Source organism: Pygocentrus nattereri, chromosome 25 (assembly GCF_015220715.1).
Source record: "Pygocentrus nattereri isolate fPygNat1 chromosome 25, fPygNat1.pri, whole genome shotgun sequence".
NCBI classification, from domain to species: Eukaryota; Metazoa; Chordata; class Actinopteri; order Characiformes; family Serrasalmidae; genus Pygocentrus; species Pygocentrus nattereri.
The window spans coordinates 9112263-9136522 of NC_051235.1; the positions used below are offsets into that span (position 1 = coordinate 9112263).

The following is a 24260-nucleotide window of genomic DNA, read 5'->3' on the forward strand; positions in this document are numbered from 1 at the left end:
TTTCAATAAAGAAAAAGCTTTATTATAAATCATGGCAACATCTTTAAAGTCCTTGTGCTACTTAATTTTTTATTTGCTAATTCTTTAATTATTCTATGTTTGTAACTTTGATCCAATTTTGATGATGCAGATTTGCAGTAGCCATTACTGCTTTATACATTTTTCCTTGCTAGTAGTTCAAGATAGTCATTTTTAAACTGTGCATGTGGGTGGTATGCATTTGCCTGTTGAGCTGAATGGCGGAATTACTTGCTTTCCACATGGGAGAGCAGAGTTCAGGCTCAGTGCAGAGAAGCACTGGTTGGGCTTCAAAACTTACGTTCCTTGGTGTTCTAGTTGTGCCACTTTGGCGCTGCACACATGAAGTGATTTGATTCATTCTGTCATTGCAGCCTTTAATGATATGTTCATCTCAATGACCATAATTTATCACCATTTATTGTGCAGTCCAATTACAGATGATGGCTCAATGATGGCTAAGTGTGGAGCACTCTGAAGGGTGACGGGGCTTAATTTTCTGCAGCAGTTTTGGAAGACGGGATCAATACCCCAGGAGGTCTAGGATGAATATTGTGTAAAGAAGCACAAAAGCGTCCAAACCAATTGAGCTGAACTTCAGAAATTAATATTGGAGCCTTTTCTTCTGAGGTCAGAATTGATCCACCTTTACAGGAAGCTGTCTCGATAAACTGTGTTGGCTGTTCTCCAACTCATTCTTGGCCGAGTTGCTGTCATATGTATTGCTTTTAGAAAAAGGTTTCTTTGAAACGTATCTGAACAGCTTCTATGACAGCATTGTGCCTTCGGAGTATTAACGCACTTCCTTTTAAGATTCATAGATTCAATTGAATTCACATTTGTATTTGAATAGTTTAGGGGAGAGTTTTACAAAAATGCAGAAATGCACTGCACAGACTTTTTTTGATGTTGGGAACTGTGTAGCCCCTAGCTTTCTAGTAAATTAGCATAGCTGGCCAGTAACAAAATTTCCTCATATGCAATGTTGTGCTGAAAATTGTCCATACATTATAAAGGAGGAGGAGACATAAGGTTCACTTGTTGAAAAATGAATGAGAATGAGTTCACGATGCTCGACCTTGTGGAGATACGTGCATGCACAGTGGTCAGAACAACTTGAAAAAGCACACTTTCTATGTATTATTTGTGGCAAACTCTATGGACTGTTTATGTGTTTTTTTCCTAGTTTTACCAGTGATTTCAACGCTAAAATGCGAATGTAGCTTTTAGTTTTGACTTCTTAGGTTTCTCCCCATTCAAATATATAAAAGCCCTGTACGAGTGGAACTGCCCTTCTTTATAATGTTTGCAGTTCCACCCAGAGAGCAGACTTTGTTAGCTAATCTCACTGAAGAATATCAAACCTTAGTTTACCAAAGTAGCAGTAAGAAATAGTGATTTTCAGTAAATGATGTGCGTTTAAATTTTTTATTGTACTTTTTCACACCCCCCAAGCTGAAAAGGTCATTTTAATAGGTTTGACTGTTTGTTCACGAGTGTCCTTAACTCTTACTAAAAGTGGTGTTGCATCACTCTGATGGCAGCAGTCAAGGTGGAGTAGTTTGCTGGGCAAGCTCTGCTCCTGAAGTGTATTATTGTGTTGCCTGAACCTCGTGTCCCTCCAGCGGTTCAAACTAAACTTCTTTTGAGCTATAACAGTGATAAAACAGCCCATAAGATGCTGTTGGGTGTTCTTCTAAATGGAAATAGTGAAGGCAAGTTGACAAGAGCTAGTTAACTGAGGGAACCAAGACTCAAAAGAGGACCCTATATTCCTGTAGGCTGCAGCAGATAGTGCAGCTAACCGATAAGTGCGAGAGATTTATATGTAAGATTAATCAGAGGTTATCAGATCATGCAGAGGAGAACTCTGTTAGGTAAGTCAAGTTTAGTCAGAAAACTAAAAAAAAGATCCAGTGGATATTAGACATATATAGGATTAGGGGTGGGAATCTCTTGGCACCTCACGATTCGTTTCGATTACGATTCAGAGGGCTGCGCCGTGACTTTGAAACGATTAACGATGTATCTTGATGCGTCTTTTTTTCTATACAGGATTTCCTTTTTTTCCACTGTGCGACAACTATGTACTTTTAAAGCAAAGTATTTGTAATAGTCCATACTGAATTTACTTCCAATATCTTGTATTAATAAAACAAATGAAAGTGATGTGGTAAGTGAACTGGAAGACTCTCCTTCACTGCTTTTGTTTGGAGCACACGAGACGGTGCTGCCACTAATCTGCGATTAAATGCGCAGTTATGGTGAAATAAGATCCAGAGGCGGTGGATGTCCATGCAGCACATGTTACAGCCATCCTACCCATTTCTTTCACTGATTTTTCAGTTTTGGGCTGGTTGTGGGGGGTGGGGGGGTGGGGGGGGGGTGCCAGTAAAACATGCTTGAGACAGGACGCTGTAATTCAAACAAGAAGCCGGAGAATGTAAAGCAACCTCATAAAACAGTTGAACGTTGAGAAACAAGAAACTATTCAACACTTGAGGAAAAGTGTCCTGTCGGAAATGAGAGGAAAGCGGCTAAAAAAAGCTCAAAGCAGAGCAAAATAATTCCACGTATTCATTTATATTTTTGTAGCCTATATTAGTACATTAGCACAAACTGAGACATACTGGACATTAAATGTTGTGGCTCCCAAGGTAGTCAGATTTTTGGTGAAAGGAAAATATGGCTCTTCTTAACATTTGGGTTGTGGCTCCTGACCTGATCTGGCTGTCCGGGCACTGCACTTCCAAGTTCCACCTTTTACGTCCTGTCAACATTACGTCATAAATTAAAATTTAGAAAAAACATTTTTGACATTTGTGAATCAATTCAGTCGTTCACGTCTGCATTGCGATGCATCGAAGAATCGAGTTTTCCCCCCACCCCTATACAGGATGGATATGAGGAGGTGGATTTGAGGAGCTGACCCTTGTTCATTGTCGCAGTCACAGTTTTGTTTTCATCTGCCCCAGTCTCACTAGACTGTAGCTGTTTTTCACAGAGGCCATAAAATGCCATTCCTGCCTGTTATGGAGGTCCCCCAGGTCATTTTTTTTCTCAGTGAGGTGGATGGAATATATTTCAATGGAAATAAACATTTATAATACTGTTTTTATATTGTGCTAAAATGCTGTTGTTTATTGTGGCAGTGGTACATAACTTTTAATATCAAGAACGCTACGCTTGTGCTATCTGTTTTATCTCAACACAGCCATCTTTGTGGACATGTGTGACTGGTTTTCACAGCAGGAGATTCTGACTACTCCCCTTTCACACCTCATTGCTCACAAGCAGCTCATCGCAACATCTCACACACACAGAGCCAAAAGCTTGTCAATTTCCATCCCACCAGCAGAATGGTCTGTAGGGGGTGTACAGAAGGAGGCTATCATCTTGACATCATTATAGCCTCAGTTTCTTGGTTTACTCCATGGCTTGGCAGCTGTTGATGTTTGGACTACAAAGCAGTTAAACCCATTTTAAACCTACATGAGGGTGAGGAGGTGCTGTAAAATCTTCACATTAGAAGAGGAGACTAAATTTTAAATGAGTTTGTTCGGTGTAATTTGTCCGTGACTCCAAAACCAGCTCTCTTTGAATAAGATCCAGTCCTGTTTCACTTCAGTCTCCAGTTTTTCCTTTCCGATACCGATAACTGATTCTTAAATATATGACGGTACCAGGTACCAATACTAACTATGTATGTGTGTGTGTGTGTAATAAGAACCATGTTTAATAATGAGAGTAAGTGTAGTTAAATTCAGTTAAAACAGAAGTAAACAGTATGCAAATAAATCTTTGGTGTGAGCTGACTGATGGTGGGGCCAGTGAACACACAGGTCTGGCTAGCGGGTTGCTGTGCTGAAGACCATAATGAGATTAAAGGCTATCATTATGCCTAGAATCTGATGCTCCCTTCTGTTCCTTCAAGTAGCAACCTGGAATAAGATTAACTCAGACAGTAAGTGACTACCCAGTGGTTGTTCCACTCCATTGATTAAAGCTGTGATTCATAGTGTGGAAATGAAACGACCAACATGCATAAAATTAAAAGTTTTTGGACAGTTGAGCTGTCATCTTTTTTCTTTTCTAGAAAAGGTTACAAAGGTAGCGGTACTTATTTCTTTATACCAATACTTCCATGGAAAAGGTCAGCACAGGTACTTTTTGTGGTAATTGAGGCATGTAGACTGAGGCTGGCCATAACCAGCTTGATAATGCATGCTGTGTGTTGAAGATACAGGGGGCTGGACAGCAGGGTTAGTGGGGTGGCATGGGATGTGGCTGACAAGTCAGAGACCCTGACAAGCTCAGAGTAATTTCATTCCTTTATCCACCCACATAAATACGGACTGCTTCTGTGTTTATGTGGGTGGATAAAGGAATGGAGATCATAGTGGACATCAGGAGAAGCCCTCCAACCCTGCCAGTCCTGCAGGTTCCTGGGCACAACAATCACCAGGGACCTGAAGTAGGACACCAACACCAGCTCCATCATCAAGAGAGCCCAGCAGAGAATGTACTTCATGCATCAGCTGAGGAAGTTCACCCTGCCCCAGGAGCTGATGGTTGGAGCCTGTCATCACCTCGTCCATAACAGTGTGGGGCAGCCCAGCCACCAAGCATGACCTCCATAGATGTAAATGTAGTGTAAAATGTCACATACTGTGAGCTCCTGTAACCCAAACCCAATCCCTTGTGTGTGTAGAAAAACCTGTTAAGCCAGTTAAGCTTGCGTGAAATATGTGTACATATTTCTATATTCTGGTCAATTTACGCAAAGTTAGGTTAGTTCTATCATTTATGTTGGCATAGGCACATATGCTGCTGCACTGACGTTGAACCGCATGCTTGCACTGGGTCGGTATGTCCAACAGATCAAAACAAGCTCAAAACAAAGTGACCGCAGTGCCCGGATTGGTGTTCTTGCTTTGTGCTCCTTTCAATTTAACATGTTAGGCTTTTATACACACAGAAACCAGAAAGAATGACGGATTTCACAAAAATTAGTGAAGTAAAAAAAAAAGTCGCCCAAAATGGAAATACTTCAGTAAAGTACAGATACACGAAAAAACTACTTAAGTACAATAACAAATTACATTTACTTAGTCACTGTCCAAAAGTTCCGTACATACAGTACTGTACTTTTGTTTATGTTATGGATGTGTTGACTTATTTTTAATCAATTTTCTAAGTAAAAAGTATCATTTGATTGGGGTTTTGCATACTACTGTATAGACAGACGTACAGATTGACTCTGTGTGCTCTGGTGTGTGTGCATCTCTGTTTGTATAGATGAAGTGTGTGCTCCTGGGTGGGATGGGCTCATCTGCTGGCCTCGGGGGTCATTAGGGACCGTCACTAAAGTGCCATGCCCCAGCTACGTCTATGACTTCAATCACAATGGTATGACTTTCACATTTTGAATCATGTCAGAACAAAACCTTGTATCTCTGTTTTTGTCATTTTTACATTTTTTTACAGAATTTGATGATGCCAGTTGTCCTTTAGAGTGTGTTCAGAAATTCACAATGTATGAGTAGAAGTGTTCCAGAACATTTTTAAAACAAATCTTGTTCTGTTAACTTCCATTCAAAGCTAAGAAGTTCTTTTGTTGTTTTTCTTCATTTTTCTGTAAAAGTACTGTTTTGAAGAGATGAGGTTTTGTCAAGACAGATATGGGCCATTCTATAACTCAACAAGGTCCTGGTGCATATTTCATGATGCAGAGGTTAATAATTCATAGATTTCATAGGAATACTACATAAAATGAAATTGCCAAATTTGTGTAAAAATCACAGATGATGAAATGCTCTTGCATACAAACCGTCTAGTTGATTTAAAGTGATGCGAAATGAAATATTGTTTTTATGTTATTTTTATGCTGTTTTTATGTTAACAGTTTAACTCAGTCTTTCTGTAAGTAGGTAAACTCAATAATTAAGATTTTCTTGAGTCATGAATATCAATGATGTGACTTGCCAGGGCCTGCGTTGTCATAGAAGAACCTGTAAATATATACATATATGTCATATCAGTACAACACCCACTAAAATCTCAGTGTCGCTGCAGCGCTGAGAAAGTATACAGAGAAACAGATGAACTACAGTCTGTAATTGTAGAACTAGAAAGTGCACCTTTATATTAAATGGAGCTGATAAAATGGGCAATGAGTGTAGAAACAAGGAGGTGGTTTATTATGTCTGATGGGCATATATTTTATTATACTTATTAATCTTTTGTTTTAGTGGAAAACTGTAATTACAATTGTCCTCTTTACCCCATAACTGATCTCTCCAACACAGCAAACTCATGCTTCATTTCCCTACAAAGATTATTGTTTAACTATACAGTTTATCATTTATCTGGTGCTGCTGTTTGTTTCTTTGCAGGCTATGCGTACCGTAAGTGTGATGTGAACGGATCTTGGGTGTTGGTGGAGAACAGAACGTGGGTAAATTACTCTGAATGTCTGTGGTTCCTGACACCGGGCAAGGAAAGAGGCAAAGTAAGTCTGACTGAAATATCCATTATCAGTTTCCTGCTTCCTCTAAATTGGTTGTTTTTTCAATGAGACTTAATCATTTTCAGGCAACTCTGATACAATACTGTGTACCTAATCAGATGATGCATGATTTCAGCCTCATGGTCTCATATACAAGCAGTCGTAATGGATGATGTTTAAGTAACAAAGAATTATTGAAGCTGCCCAGCGATGGTGCTGCCCAGCAGGTGGTGCTAGTGAGCAGCTGTAGTGCAATATCAGCAGGTCCACACCTTTATAAAAACCCCTAAAATGTCAAAAAAATTTACTAATGCATGTACAAGTGAGTGAGTGATGTTTTACAGATACGTCCACAGTTTTCTTGAAGTCTTTGTTCAGTCATGTGTTTTCTCCTCTTTTCAAGGTTGATCAAAAAGTAGACGCCACTCCTGAGTTCAAAATGAATGAAAGTGGGACTCATGACCTGTTTTTCACAGCACAGAGTAACAAAAAATATTTCAAATTTGCTCCAGGCATAGGGCTTTTGCGGTCATGACAACTGGAAACTCAGAACTTTTAAACTCTGAGCTTCCTGCTTCCCATATAAAAGTGCATGGTTTTGGAACAAATGGGTGCTCGCAATCGAGTGCTCGTTCGGGTGCTGTGAGCTTATAAAAAGCTCTCAAAAGACTTTACACTATAATTAAATGGCTGTTTGGTTCATGGTTCATTGATTTAGATGTAGGGTATGGCTGTTTACTATTCATATAGGGCATAAAATGACATGAAAATGCATCATTTATGTTGCTGACGTCAGTGACTGAACTGCTTTCCTCAGCCAGTGGATTCAAAGTTAGCCCACTAATCAAACAACACTTAGGCCCAATCTCAGTTCTACATTTTACCCCGACCACTTGATTTTGAGTGTCACCCTAACTCCTTTGAACTTTTACCATTTTTTTATTTTATTTAATTTTTTTATTTTTTTGCCCTGAAATCAAAAATGGGGACAGCCCTCAAATAAAAAAAAAAAAGCTTAATTAACAGACTATTAGTGGTGCTCTATAGGCGTCCTGGCCTGTCTTTAGTGACAGTAGAAAAGGGAAATGTTTGGCAACCTCGCTGCTGGGTTTTAGTTACATTTAGGGCATCAAATACCTTCAGAGAGGGGGTGTAAGACTTGTATACACTTGTAAGGGTGTATTTATTATCACTCACTCCTAATTCCTTGGTGATATGAAGCTGAAATCAGCTATTCACTAGCTTCTTGCTCGAATTTTCCCATTCCACCTTAAATGGTACAGAAGTTATATTCTGGTTCTTCAGGCATCGGAACTGCTAGATGCTATTAGCAATTTTTCAATGCTTGTTATGAAGAAAACCATAATACATTGAAATTAAACTAATACAAGACAATAGTAATACAACGGTTAATCATAATTTTTTAACAGAGAAATTACTTACATTTGTGGGTTTCTTTGGCCGCTCGTGCAGCCGTCTTGGTGGTTTTTCTTTTTTTCTCATAACACTCTGTTTGGAGTGAGCCTCCATTTGGAGGGTCATGTAGCCCTAACACATTGCCCTACCCCTCTATTTCAACAAAGATTGGGACACGCTAATCCTAGACTTAAAGGTGCAAAACAGAGGGCTAATGGCTAAGTGGTAGGGGCAAGAGGTGAAATGGGATTTGGCCTTAGTAGCAGAAATGATAGTGGCCTACTACCTGAAACTATTTGCTGTAGAAATACAGGCACATTTTCATTGTTTTTTTATGCAGTACATTCCAAAATTGAAAGAGGCCCCTACATGAATGACAAGAAACACATTTAATTGACAGTTTTAGCTGTTTACCTGCTTTTACTCATATTTATTGAGGAGTGTCCTACAAGTCCGCCAGCATATTACAGTCTGTTTTGGTGTAAGGGACTTATAGTAAATAAGCAATTTCAGTTAAACAGATTTTAGAAAATATATATGACGTTCTTATTTTGGTTTTAAGCTGTACTCTGTGAGATTTTTTGTTAAAATTAAAAGAAGTAGCAGTCATGAGAGAAGAAACAGACAAAAATATGTTGTGTGTGCAGTAGTGCAAGCCTTTAAACCGTAATTTGATAGTCAGACACATTGGGTCAGGAGTTTTTTGGACCATATCATATATTTTTATGTATTAAAGTCACATGAACAAGCTCAAAAAGAAAATCCAGCTCAATGTTCAGGTCTCAAATGAAAAATCAACAATATGCAGGTTAAATTACGGCATTTGGCAGACGCTCTTATCCAAGGCGACTTACAGTTTGATCACTTTACACAGGTAGGCGAATTTAGTGTTAGGAGTCTAGCCCAAGGACTCTTCTTGTTGTAGTATAGGGTGCTTGCCCAAGTGGGACATTGAACCCCAGTCTACAACATAGAAGGCAGAGGTGTTACCCACTACACTACACTATACCAACCTACATGAAGATACATTAGTACACCAATGCTACAAAATGTTTGCTAGATTAGTTACAGTTGAGTCGGTTAAGTGTGAATCTGAGCCGCAAGTCAGTTAAGCACATGTCCAAGCCAAGTCACGAGACAGATAAGCATACATTTGTTTCCTATCATGAGCCATCACGACTACTCAGATCCCAGGGTGCTGGCTTATTAATGGTTCCTAGAATTCATAAGGCTGCAGCTGGGGGAAGAGCTTTTTCTTATAAAGCCCCCAAACTCTGGAATGATCTACCAGAAAATGTTCAGGACTCAGACACAGCCTCAGTGTTCAAATTTAGGCTGAAAACTCACTTGTTCAGTTTAGCTTTTGGTAGGTAATGTTTCCCCTTAGATAAAGGCAGCAGATCCAGGGGTCCATGGACACAGGGAATTATAGTAAACTGAGACGCTGGTGCTGTCGTCCCGCTGCTCGCACGCGGTCACTCAGGTTTGTGGACGGTGGAGCGGAGGGGTGCCAAACTGTTTCAGAGTGCTGCCGTGTCTGTGTGTCCTTCTGGTTCTCTCCTGTTAGTTAAGTTGTCATAGTCAGATCTGCCGGAGTCGTTAGCCACACTCTGTAAATGTTTACATTCCCTGTTTATGTACAAACGGATAGAATAAAACGAATTCCCTCTCCCTGCCTGTTTTCCAAGTATACGACCACCCACGGGACACTGAAGGACGACTGACTGTCAAGCTCTCCTGCTACCCATTTCAGACTAGCTGCCCACGCCCCAGCTACCACCACCTGCCTTGGACTAGCTGCCCACCCTACACTGATGTTCTCATAGACTCCTAGCTATTACTACTACTAATACTACTGCTATTAATATTAGTAGTATAATCATTTGTAGGTAGTTTGACCAGAGGAGGAAGGGTCCCCCCTGGTGAGCCTGGTTCCTCCCAAGGTTTCTTCCTCAGCTCTGAGGGAGTTTTTCCTTGCAACTGTCACCCCTGACTTGCTCACCTGGGGGTTTTCTTATTAAAACTTTGTCTTTTCTGGAATTCTATAAAGCTGCTTTGTGACAACATCAGTCGTAAAAAGCGCCATACAAATAAATTTGATTTGATTTGATATCTGAGTTTGTGATTCTTGAGTCTTGTGAGTCAGCTAAGTGCAGATTTGAATCGAGTAATAAGTCAGCATGTATCCGAGTCATGTTGAGAGTCAGTTAAGCACGCATTCAAGATGAGGTGTGAGTCAGTTAAATACGTATCTTGAGTCCAATCGCAGTTGAGTCACGAGTCAGTTAAGCATGCAACTGGATTAAGTAATGAGTTAAAAGTGAATTCGAATTGAGCTGCAAGTCAGTTGAGCATACATCCCAGTCGAGTTGCAAATGAGTAAAGCATGCATCCAAGTTTCACCCAAGATTCACAAGTCTGTTAAGCATGCAACTAGGTCGAGTCATGATTCATTTAAGCATGCATCTGAATCAAGTTGCGAGTCAGTAAAGCATGCACCCGAGTCAAGTTTTGAGCGTGCATCTGAATCAAGTTGTGGGTCAGTTAATTGCACATCTAAGTTAAGTGGCAAGTCAATTAAGTGTGCATCTGAGTCGAGTTCAGCTGACTTGCTGACTCCACCGCCACCTCTGCCTTATCAGTCAAGTTGCAAAGTAGTAAAGTGTGATGTTAAACCTAATCACCTAGTGACAGCCTCTGAAGCCTGTAAGATTTGGGGTTTTGGAGACTTCCCTGATGTAAATGTGCAACTGCACACTACACATATGTTGTTACGTTGTGCTTCCCTGAGCAGATGACTCTGATTATTGTGAGCATGAGCTGAAAGAGGATTTAAAGAGAGCTCAGTCAGAATTACTAAAGAATGTGTCTTCTGAGGATATAAGTGAACGATCTATTACTGTGATTTTAACTTCATCAGGATAACGTTGATTTTGCATTTGAGACCTAAACATCAAGCAGGACCTTTTTTCAGCCTGTACATGTGACGTTACTACTTAAAGACATATGACATGGTCTGAAAACTCCCACAGAGTCTGACCTGATACCTCTGACTTTCAGTGATTATTTTAGTGCAGTTTGGAACTGAAATTAGATCATTTATATGCTTTAGAATCTGTATAACTGTGATTTATGCTTACGGGGAATTTCAACAAAAATAATAGTGGTGCTTTTTGACATAAAACACTTGAAGTGTGGTTGTGGTCCGTGATGGTATGGCATGGTTTCTCAGCATAATAAAATTCCCAATACTGTGATATAGTGATTAGTGATTTCATCATTCGAAAACCAACACCATACAGATCCCTAATGCTGAACCATGCATTAACCTGAAGCTGAATGCATTATAATGCACCTCCATAAAAACACTGAAAAGTTTTAAGACAGTTTAAATTTCTCTCTCTCTCTCTCTCTCTCTCTCTCTCTCTCTCTCTCTCTCTCTCTGTCTCTCTCTCTTCTAGAGAGACTTCTTCGAGAGGCTGCACATCATGTACACCGTGGGCTATGCTGTATCTTTCAGCTCCTTGTTGGTCGCCATTTTCATCATCGGCTACTTCAGGTACCACATTATCAGACTGTGGTGCCACCAGTTCCGTAATGGCACTTCACTCACTCTTGCCTATAAAGTGGTGTTCCACATCTTGGTTCCTTTGACACGCTTTCTGGGATGACACATCAAAACATTGGCATAAAGACAGTACCTCTTATTTAATTTCGTACCTGTCTGATTGTACCTGTTTTTGAGTCTTAAAAGTCTCTCAAGAGGTGCTTGTGTGTTCGAGAACACTGAAGTGGTTCTTTCCGAAAGACTTTTTGAATAGAGCCATAAGGCATATGAAGCGGATAAATTGGAGGATATGAGGCCTAACACCATTATAATAGCTCCACTGGCAGCCTTTCAGCACAGAGTCTCTTGGAAGATGTTTTTGCGTCAGTAAAATGATGACATGTTGGAGATGTGAATAGGCAGCTATTTTTCCAAAATCCATGTGCCATTGGTGTTAATAGGAAGCCAAAATCTGTTCTCCAATAGTGCTTGCTCCATGAAGTGTCTTTATTATGTTTGTTTGTTTTCTCATTATTTAGCTTAAGAGCAATGAACAGCGATGTAGCTCATTTAACTGATACCAGGGGTGGCTGATGTGTGTTCTACTGTGCTAAATTAAGTGCTGAGGTGCATTTAAGCCAATGAATAAAATACAGGACAGTTTTATAATGTAGCAAGTAATGTAGTGTAATACTTCTCCAACCTTCCTCAATTGTCCCACCTTTTAGTAGCAAACTTATCAAAGGTTTTAAATTAATACGCAAAATATAAAGGAAGTATTTATTTTTTATATTGAGGCTTTGTTTCCAGGGGTCACCTGCACACTGCCAGAAAAAAGGCACAGTATGAGTACATTTAAGTACAAACAATATAAGTGTACCCTCAAAGAATGGTCTTAAGGTCCAACTTTGTAGTAGTTGTAAGTTTAAGTGCTTTAACAAGTTTCTGTGAAAGCACCACATTGCAAACACTGAACACATTTTGGAGCAACATACCTTCTAGATGACATCTTTTTCAGGGACATCCACATCAACATGACAACTCTAAGCTGCAGTCTCCATATGTTACTATGTTACTCCATATGTGTAATCAGAGGCATTGTTAAGCTTGAAATATTGCAAAGAAGGCTGTTTCACTTTTGGACTTGGGGTTGTATAACAAGCACTTAAAAGCTTATTATGTACATAGAAACAGGCAGTGTTCAGCATTGTTTCCTGTGTGACATACGCTCTCAGGAAAAATGTGTCTTTCGGGGTACAAACAATGTAATTTGTAGTAATTCTTGTAGGTCTACATACGGAGGTCTACATGACTACAGTAGGAATTTCAAACAAATTAACTCAGATTAAGCCTAGAACACAAGCAAGACTTCACACATAATCAAACAAATACAGGGACTGTGTACACAGGCATTGATTATGCAGCAGGACAGAGGTACAGGTCATGGTGAGTGGGTGGTACCATGCCGCAGCCAATTAGTAAAAGTAATGAAGCATATTGCTTCATCTGCATCTGTATGTGCAGTAATCTACGCATACTCTGCATTTACTGTTCACCTTGTTAGAAAAAACTACATCCTAAAACGTGTGCATCTGTACTCAAGCATTTTATCATCTGCCCTCTGCCTTATTCATCATTGGTCAAGTTCTGACCACTTGGCCACTGTTGACCAGATATTATTTGAGAGGTATACCAATCACAGCACAGCAGACAATGACATGGTTGTTTGTGTACAGTAGTCTTACCAGGGTTTTTATGTCAGCGTCAATGTTAGTCTGACATTGATCCAATCCCCAAAAATGTCCATCCAAGAGCAGCTGTGTGGTCAGAAACTGACCACTGATGAAGCTCTGGAGCAAGGGTCTCAAACTCTCATTACCTAGGTGGTCTTGTCCAAGGGGAGCCAGGGAAAGTTTTTTCAAGCGTGAATTGTTTTTGAGGTATGAATTTTAATGTCACAACAAACTACTGCTATTTGTGAAAGTAAATAATAATAATAATAATAATAATAATAATAAGTAGTAGTAGTAGTAGTAGTAGTGTAAATATGTAAGTGTTTAAGAAATATTTCATGAATTTAAGTAAACTTACTTTCAACCATTAACTCAAATTGGGACTTTATTACAAATTACAGCATTTGCATTAATGCTGAATGTGAAGGAAATTGTTGTTGAGTAAGTAAATCTGAGCTGTCAGTGCTTTTGACTGTTGGTAGTTTAAGACCCATGCTCTATAGGATAGCTAACACTAACTGCTTCAATGCAGTCTTATCACCAGCACACTGGAGCTATAAGGTTGGGTCTGTTGTCATCATATGACAATTAAACATCAATATACACATGGAGAGCATTTTAAAAGGTAGTATGATATACAAAGATTACATTAGTACTGCTTCGGCTTTGATTATAGAGCTTTTTCCTTCTGTATCTTGTACACAGGCGTCTTCACTGCACCAGGAACTACATCCACATGCACTTGTTTGTGTCCTTCATGTTACGTGCCATCAGCATCTTCGTGAAGGACCGAGTGGTGTACGCCAACGGCGGAGTACAGCAGTATGATGCGATGCTCATGGATGACATAAACACTGTCTCCATCAGCCCTCTGGACAAGACTCAGTATGTAAGTTCAGCAGTGAATGGCTTCCTCTAAAAAAGGCTTCCTCTGAAAGTCTCATGGAGTTTCAGCAGATGTTTCGACTGATAGATTCTGCAGGCAGACCTAGTAGTGTCCCACAGTGCCTATTATCTTTAGGAAATGTGTAACTACAGGGACTTCTGTGTAAAATGGATTAGCTATTCTTAGGTTCTAGAAGTGTGTAATAAAACATGCCCACCAACAAGCCTAGGCTATTTACAGGGCATTTTTAACAAATCACAAAAAGAAGACCCTTAGAGGCCCAGTGATTAAATCCCAAATCCAAAACACCTGGCAGGATATCTAGCGATTTCCAGTGATTGGAGTCAAAAGAAAGTTACTGTAGTTCTTTGTTCAATACTTCCCACCGTTCTCCAAGCTCTGACTTCATTGACAGTTACTGGACTGTTGCTTCAATATCCAGCCATATAGAGAAACCATCATCACAGACCCACTCCAATATGTGACATAGGTGGGCATTTAACTAATATTTCAATACCTGGGAGACCTAATCCCCCTCTATCACTTGATAGTTGCAACACAGACATCTTAATTAGGGATCGTCATTTATTCATGATAAATAAACCGACTGTTCTATTTTTTTTTATGAAGGAATATAATGGGAATCATCAAAATTGGGTAAATTAGGGAGTACATTCATTTTCAGAAGTGAAATTCAGCTTAAGAGCATTCCACCTCACAAGGTCAAGAAGTGGGTCAAAATTGGCTTTATACGTCTTTTCAAATTTTGGTGTAATAAATATGCCGAGGTAAACAAATCCCAGGGGAGACCCCTTGAGGGGAAGGGATGGGAGCTGTCATAACCTCAGATTTATACACATTCAATATCAAGAGAAAGTGACAGCTTGAATCCAGAGATGGTGACAGTTTGAATAAGCTGAGGGACAGATACAGCAGGGTCTGAAATCAACAGCAAAACACCATCTGCATATAAAGTTTTTTTGTGTAGTTTGAGACCAACAGCCAATCTACATATTGCAGGGTCCTGCTTGATGACTTCAGCCAGTGGTTCAATCACTATTAAAAACAGTAGAGGTGATAATGAATACTCTTGCATGTTTCCTCTAAAAATTCAAAAATGTTCAGATCTGCAACCACCAGTGAAGCCTGCCATCATCAGATCATTATACAGGACTTTTTTCCCATTTGATAAAATGTCACCCAAGTTGTTTAAATGCATGGAACAGGTCAGGCCATTCAACGTGGTCAAAGACCTTTTGCTCATCTAATGAGATCACAAGACCATCCATTGTCTGCTGCTGGCATCACTGAATAATACTTAGCAAACTTCTTATATTATTTGTGGAGTTACAACCTGAAACCAGACTGATTACTTCTGATTATAGAAAGTAAAAGGCCTTCTACATGTCCAGAATTTTGGATAAGACTTTTATATCTACATTCAGAATTGAGATTGGTCTGTAAGAGGCAGGGTCACTGGGACGATTTCCTTTTAATACAGGGTTAAAGACCATTAAAACGTAATTTTCAAACAAATCACAAAAAGAAGACAGACCCTTAGAGGCCCAGTGATTAAATCCCAAATCCAAAACACCTGGCAGGAAATCTGGCGATTTCCAGTGATTGGAGTCAAAAGAAAGTTACTGTAGTTCTTTGTTCAATACTTCCCACCGTTCTCCAAGCTCTGACTTCATTGACTGTTACTGGACTGTTGCTCCAATATCCAGCCATATAGAGAAGCCATCATCACAGACCCACTCCAATATGTGACATAGGCAGGACTTTAACTGTAATATTTTAATACTCCTTTTTTTGTTTCAAATTGAAGAGGTGTTCATAGAGCTTCCTAAAGACATTTGTTTTAGGTTTAGAAAAGAGGCACCCTGACTCATCAATCACTACAGTAACAGACTACAAGGCTAGCTTTTTACTTAATCCAGCCAGTATTAAGTTGTCTTATTCACATGTTTGAATAACGTGTTTTGCAAATATTAGTTTTTCACCAGCTTTCGGTGTTAATATAAAAATATTTCAATATAAAATGCAGCCTCCAGTGCCTGGGCTGTGCTGAAATATCCTTAAAAGTAGCATAAAGATACACTGCAGCATGATCAGTGATAATAAGATTGCCAATTGAGCAAGAACTAACGTATTGTAAGAATTATTTAGGAGTAAAAGGAATAGTCAATTCCTGTGTAACATTTGTGGGGATTTGAAAAGAACGTATATTCCTTTACTGCAGATGAAGTGTCCTCCAAATAGTCTCTTCACATAGTTCTTCACAAAGGCCAGTGATTTGGGACCAAGTGCAGACAGGAGATCAGAGATTTCATGAAACAGTTGAAATCCTCACCTATAATGATATTCAAATTGGAGACTATGGCAGTTTTTTGCAAATTTTCAAAATTATCAAAAAAAGTGAATGGAAAACCTCAAAAAAAAAAAAACACCCAAATGAAGTGTTTTTCGAATAAACAATAACATATTGTAATGAGGATCGATGATGAGGCGGACGCATGTGCGTAAGAAAAGCAATTCTCGTGGCAAATCCAGGGTCATGGCTGCGGATTGGACTGCCCACCACTATGGGCAAGTGTGCTCACTGCCCCATAGTGTGTGTGTGCTCACTAGAGTGTATGTGGTGTTTCACTTCACAGATGGGTTAAATGCGGAGGTGAAATTTCCCCGTTGTGGGACTAATAAGGGTCTCTTAATCTTAATCTTAATCTTAAAACAGTCTAGGTTCAACGAGCCAACACGGAGAGCAGGAGGGACAGACAGGTTAATGAAAATGAACAGGTTAAACAAACAATAGGGCTGGAAGCTCAAACATCAAACAGCACAAACCATACATACATATCAAACAAAGACCAGCAAACACAAGGGGCAAACACAGGGCTTAAATACAAACAGGGATAATGACAAAACAGGATACAGGTGGAAAACACAGGTGGCAACGATCAGGGGTCAGAAAACAAGGGGACTGGACTGGGTCGGAATCAAAACAAATGCACGTGGAAGACCAAAACACAAAGCACATGGAGGAGTGGGAGGAGCCAATTGTGACACATATCAAGCTGTCAGTTAGAAATGATTGGCCCCTACAGATGGTCCAATCATGGTGCATAGCTTTTTGAAGGCTGCTTTCCACATTCTGACATGCCTAATCCAAATGTTGTTTGAGCTTTGCTCTGCACAGAATTGGGGATGTCAAACTGGGGACCTTCCAGGCCAGAATGCTTGTGAGATTAGCATTCACCCTCATCTAACACTCTGAATTCAGTTTATGAAGGGCTTGCAAATGATCTAAATCAGGTGTGTTTAATGAGGCGGTGTGCTGAAGTCTGCAATGTTTTGGCCTGGGAGGACCAGAGCGCGACACATGTGACATGTAAAGTTTCCTCACATAACTGTAGTGGATGAAAATCATGACTTAATTCACTTGCTGAAATTTTGTAAATGCGCATGACATTTGCAAAACATTTATCCTCCATGTGTAGACTCTTTAATAAGCACAAATCATTCATATTTGCCTTTAACACAATAATGCAATCGGTGCTTTATTTCCAGCACTGTGTCAAAGTGTACATCTGTGATTGGTCAGAGTTGACTGAGGCAAATTATCCCAAAGGTGGCCAGTACTGAACCTCAAGAGGAATTAAGCTCATGGAACACAAATCGATCCACAAGCTCTGTTCCTGGGGTGAGACTGAGCAATTTGTGGATCACTGAAGCAGATTTTGAACAAAGGAGACCATAAAACACAATTATAATACATGCTGACCGAGATGGCAAAAGGACAGTGGTTCAAGACCCCCTGTGGTGTGTCTCTGCCTGGTGATAATGATTAGAAAACAATATATTGTGCAGCTCTACTTCCAGCCTTACTCTGACACACTGTGCTCAGTGCAGAGGCCCATGGAGACCATGATTGCCTAAAGCATGTTATTTTAAAGCTGAAAGCCAACTCTGTAAGGTGCTAGGTTTTTGCAGGTTAGAGTTTTGCAGTGTAGTGGTTTAGAAAAGGAGAGTCTTGGTGAAACAACATTAGACCAAATCAGTACGGGCTGCGAATAGCAGGGACCATTTATAGAGGTTGATTGTTGATAAGCTAAAAATGTTTCTTTGGTCCACTCAGCTAAAAGAAAAAAAATCTTTAGAGGAATTTGACTTCACAAAGTGTCTTTCAAAGCAATAAAAGTTTTGAAGTTAGCACATTGATCCTGAGTTGGTATTGACTGAATGTAACTGTAAATATTTTTTTGAGTGGTTGAAACCAATGCGGTTCATTTGAACAGGTTGGGTGTAAGATTACCGTCCTGCTCTTCATCTACTTCCTCGCAACCAACTATTACTGGATATTGGTGGAAGGACTCTACCTACACAGCCTCATCTTCATGGCCTTCTTCTCTGACTCCAAGTACCTCTGGGGCTTCACACTAATAGGATGGGGTGAGTGTATGTCTTCAAGTATGTATGTATGTACGTGCAGGTATTCATTCTTTATACAGCATCCAAATGAGTTTAAAAGACTTTGTTTGTTTATCAGTTTGATCTTCCACCACAAGTATGGGAGAAATCTAGCAATTCCATTTTTCAAAGAGTGCAGTCACAGTCATTATACTTCCAAAGAAAATTTAATTGGCTTTCCAATTCATTACCATTCTATCACATATTCCCATTCATATTTTACAAGTATATTTTCATGCGCAGACAAAAGGCAAAAGATGAATGGAAGCATGTCATCTCTTGTATTTTCATCTTGGGGCCAAGGCATGTAAAGACTTTTGTTTTTACACAGATATTTTTCAAGGGCACCAGTAATGGAGGACATTATAACAAAGGCTACTAGACACAACCAAGTGAACTTTGATTCCTTCATTTTATTTCGCCTTCAAAAGCAAAAGGCAGCCTTTGTCGAGTTTAAAAGCCCTTGACATGTATGTATGTAAATCAAAGCCTGGTGTTAGCACTGTTTCACTCAGCAGCCTGTTCCACAGGATGTACACAATGCCATGAAAAAGTGTTTGCCCCCTGATTTCTTCTCTTTTTCTACATTTGTGGCAGTTAATATATAGTATTAAGATGATGTCATGCAGTATCTCTCACCATTTTGGCAGGCAAGCTCACTGAGCAGCACAGTGGCAATTTGTTATGCAATAAAAGCAGTAAAACCTTTTTGGGGGTGAATACTCAGTTAAAAACTATTTTTAAAGCATTTTAATGCCATTTTTTGGGGTGTACTGCCTAAATAAAAGCTGACCTCTACAGATTTCCTGCTGTGTCACAAACCTCATACTAGCATACTAAATAATACTATGTAAAAAGCAGTGCAGGACCATTAGAAGGGTGCTCAATGGTGTGGAAGTATGTACTTTGGGATGCAACATTAGATCAGTCAGTGAACCTGTTCAACACTAGCAGCAGTAGTTGCTGTTTATAGCTTTGCTGTGCCGCTCATTAGCTTCATTAAACATCTTCATGTGAAAGTTTAGGGTATTTCCTGATCAAGGATGCATTTATTAAAGTAAACTGGATGTCTACGAATGTTCTCTGGCATGATGTCGGCTTCTTATTTGCCAAATTTTAAAAATTTGTTCTACATATAAGGCGTCTTTAGCTGCCGCACCATTTAAAGTGGAACAGAAAATTTGAATTCCAAGTTTTTGTATTCGTTTTTGTCCAGTCTAATCACTGGCGTGTTCTGAAATTAGGAGAAATGTAGGTTATACGGATCCAGTCCACCAATCTAAAAGGGTCCACATATCTTTTCATGTTTTTCTGGTCTGTTTTACTTGGTGTTCATCTATCTCCAGGGTTGTAGCTGCAGCAACAGTGACTAGAGAAGCTATATCAGAGCAAAGTTGGAGTTACAGCTTGCCTACCAAAATGGTAGCAGGGCGTTCTCAATGACGTAATTGGATTAAACAGTATATGACATCTGCCATGACACATTTATGGCTTGTGTATGTTAATGATTAGTAACAGGTTGAAGTAAAATTTGATCAATGATTGTTAATCAAGCAAAATACTACTACCATGCTATTGCCATGTCTGTGTACCTATGAACCTCTTAGGTCTGAAAAGTTCCCGTCACATCTGTAAAAGTTGTTCTACACACAACTTTGAATTTTAAATGATATTTATATTGTAGGTTTTTATTTATTGTGTAGCCAAACTAATGTTAGCTAGGTGACAAATTTGTTGTTGCTTCCTAGATTCACCAGCACAGTCTGGCTAAGTATAGCATTGAATCTCAGCATTGTGTAGCTACTCTTTTTACACTCATTAGCTAAATGGAATTTAAGTGAACATGTAATCTCTTTTTGTAGTTTCTAATCTCTCAGCAGGAGGTATAAAAGAACGTAGATAGATATGTTACTTCATAAAATGTTTAATGTATTTGTTTCAGAGAAATATACTTTTAGCACAACATTAAGCTGATTGTAGGCTGTTGTGTCAGGAGAAAAGCCTGGAGAAGAATTCAATGGCATTTTGGGTGCTTAGAGATCAAAAGTGGATTCTTTCAGCAGGATAAATAATCTGAAACACAGCTGTCTTTTGAAAGGTTTTGGAACGTTCTGTGCAAAAGAAATGCTTGGAATTAGTTTCTAAATATGTACTATAGTGCACTACATGTGCTATAAACCTTATTCCAAAAAGGTGGAACGGTGGACAAAATGCAAATAAACATAAAAAGTTTTTGACCTTTATTTAAATGAAAACTGTATAGAGACAAGATGTTTTGTTTTTAGAAATACATTTTATTTTTGTAAATATATGCTCATTCTGAAATGAATGCCTGCCACATGTTCCAAAAACTTGACATGTTTCTAACAGAACACTTGACCATCACACCTACATAAGCTTGTAGGTCCAAAACCATAGACATTCATTTAGAGTAATCCAACTTCTTCTGGGAAGGCTTTCCACAAGACTTTGGAGTGTATCTGTGAGAATTTGTACCCTTTCAGTCATAAGAGCTTTTGTGATGTCGAGTGAAAATGCTGGAGCTCCTCCTCACCGCACAGGAAAGAGGAAAGGGCCTTCCCCAGACTTGTATGCTGTATGCATTAACATTACCCTTCACTGGAACTAAGTGTTGGAATCCACACAAAAACAGCCTCAGACTATTGTCCCTCCTCCACCAAACTTTAATGTTAGCACTAAGTATCCTGGTAGGTAGCATTCTACCTTCAGACTTCCAGACAGTGAAGCATACTATGAAAGCAGAGGGATGGGGTGGGGATATGTTCGATCTGTCCCTTGAATGACTCCCTTCTATTTCCTCTGGAAACTATAGTTGGTGGTGTTTCACATCCAGTACCCAGCTCCACCTACGAATTCACGTAAACAAACGACCAGCGGCGAGAGTGACTAGATGTGACTAGATGTGGAAAATAAGGGTTCTGGTTAAAAAACAATGAAGCCAGCCTGCAAACATGGACACTGACAACGATAATAACGCCAGTGTTTACTGTTGGTGAATCAGCGGCCTTATTATGCGGTTGTCAAGGATGGTGTTATTAATGCGTTATAATTATAGCTCTGTTTGTTCTGCTTGGCTTGTGCTCCCACTGTGTCTTCGTCAGCTTTAATTGCTGACCCGAGACATTTGTGATGCCGAAGGTTTGGAGTTTGGAAGCAGTGGATGGTGTTAGCACTTAAGCACTCTTTGTACCCTGGCTCATGTTCAGCCATTTGCATTTTTTTTTTATCCCTGCACTCTTTTCTTTTGTTCTGGAAGTTGTTGTGAATTTGCTTGTGCAAGGGGTGAAGACTGATAGAACACTAAAAGCAAATGAAAGTGCCCCCAGTGTGGCTCATTATAAAAGAAAAGAAGGAGCCTTATACACTTTCACACTCCTTTTCTTGCTTCTTTTTCTTTCACCTTCTTTCTCTTTTTCTCTCCCACATACACACACACACATAGACATACAACTGGCCTAAAGATACCAGTCCAGAAGTAATTTCCTGCCTTAAAAATGAGTTTCGCCAGCCTGAATTTCTCTCTGCCCTCCTTTCATCTGATATTCTTTTCCTATATTTGCTGTCCCTAGCATTAATAATCAAGCCACTCTTATATTCTTCTCCACGTTTTTACTGTCTTAGCACACACCACCTTGTTTCGTTTTGTAGACCCTGATGACAGCCCTTTTCCCACATCCACATCTCAGAATTCCTCAGCTGTTTGTTTAGATTGGTGACAGCAGAATTTGAAGCCTCATTTATTCACAGCGCCTGTTTGATGCGCAGCCTCCGTCGGTGAAGCAGAATTGCTTTGAAGTGCTAATGCTCAGAGGAAGGACTTCTTTAGAAGTCTGCCTTTCTTTAACTCCCAATCTGAATGACTATATGGAAGTGAAGCCTCAAGTGAACTGGTAAGTGGGCAAGGAACCTTGGTGCACAGCTGAGATACTGAGCAATCAAAGACAAACACAGGTGTTACAGGGAGCACTGCCTGATACATAAAAACCAACATAAAGTGCACTAGTGAGGTGTTGATCCACCACAAGCCACCAGAACAGCGTCATTGTGCATTTGCATAGATTCTTCAAGTCTCTGGAGGAATCAAACACCATTCTTCCAAAAGATGTTCCCTCAGTTGATGTTTTTCATGATGGTGGTGGAGAACACTGTCCGAAATCTCCCATAGGTGTTTGGTCTGGTGACTGCAAAGGCCTTAGCATATGACTTAAATAATTCTCCATACTCTTCAAACCATTCAGTGATCCCTCGTGCCTTGTGGATGGGGCATTATCATCTTGGAAGAGACCACTCCCGTCCCAGCGACTCTTCCCTCTAGACAAATGGACCCAAACCATGCCAGTAAAAAGCCACCCCAGTAGCACAACAAAAGCCACAGCACCTCCTCAAAGTAGGGGTCAAGGATTTAGATCGGTTCTGTTGTCAATGCCCATGCACTCGCCCACTTGTGGAGAACACTGTAAAGGATGACTCGTCTGAACAGATCACTGTATTGCACGTTTAAGGTGTTACTTTTATAGGGAACAGATTAAGACCTTACAGTTCTCCAGTTGTCACTGCGCATACAGTTCTGCACAAAATATTGATCATCCCCCATCAAATTACATGTTTTGTTGATTTTCTAAGTGGAAATATGTTAGCACGCCCTCTACAGGGAACAAACTTAAATATGACATTTTCCTTTAAATTTTAGGTGACAATTTCTATTTATTTGCCAAGTTTAACATATTGGAACAATTCAACAAATGAGGCATTGGAAAATAAATGAAATATAAATGTGCCATAACTTGTGCATCGACCACATTTTATGTTGTATTTTTTCATCAATGTGTTACATTCTACAAAGCTTCAAAGGGGACGGAGGTAAAAAAAAAAAGATTAATTCAAGTTAGCGTTTTTGTAGTTTGTACACATGTTTTCTCTTATTCATGGTCACGATTTCACATTAATATATGTACTTTTAATCCATAAATCTATTAAACTCTCTTGCCGTTTGACACATTTACACATTTCTGGCGTTTGGCTGACGCTCTTATCCAGAGCGACTTACAATTTGATCAATTTTACACAGGTAGGCCAAGGCGGTGTTAGGAGTCTTGCCCAAGGACTCTTATTGGTAAAGTGTAGGGTGCTTGCCCTGGTGGGGGATTGAACCCCAATCTACAGTGTAGAAGGCAGAGGTGTTACCCACTACACCAACCAACCTCATCCCACATAACTTTCAAAGTTTCTCTATGTGTTGAATTTGAGTTTGTTGAATTGTCGACGCTGATCATTTCTTCCTGTAATAGTGTGATGGTCTCTAACACTGCAGCTTGACGCGGGAGTAGAAACAGGGCTAAGTGGCCGAGCTGCGTCTGTGACTGTTTAATATGATCATTATAAAGTGCAGTTTAGTGAAGATTGTGGTTGTAGTTTATTGTCTTCCTTCCTTTCACCACCAAACTGTTTCCTCATAACGGCCCAAATCAGAATCAGACCTCATGAGCGTCTCTGTCCATCATTTCATCAGTCTAACTGAGTGTCAGGGAGTTGTTAGTTACTCCTGCACAGGACCAATAACATGACCTGTAGCTACTACATTGATTTTGTGAACAAATAAAAAAAAAAAACATTAAAAGCAGTAAAAAAACCAAAAAAAAATTCAGTTAAAAATGAAACATG

At 39.6% G+C, this 24260-nt stretch overlaps 1 protein-coding gene across 1 annotated transcript in view; it reads left to right on the plus strand.

Annotated features, from left to right (window-relative positions):
- The window catches only part of pth2rb (parathyroid hormone 2 receptor b), a 99893-nt gene that overhangs the window by 20585 nt on the left and 55048 nt on the right, over positions 1–24260 (plus strand). Inside the window, exons 3-7 of the mRNA XM_017694586.2 lie at positions 5317–5427; positions 6414–6529; positions 11404–11501; positions 13928–14111; positions 18407–18560. Of these exons, the coding sequence (XP_017550075.2) occupies positions 5317–5427; positions 6414–6529; positions 11404–11501; positions 13928–14111; positions 18407–18560 (663 nt within the window). The remainder of the gene's footprint in view (positions 1–5316; positions 5428–6413; positions 6530–11403; positions 11502–13927; positions 14112–18406; positions 18561–24260) is intronic.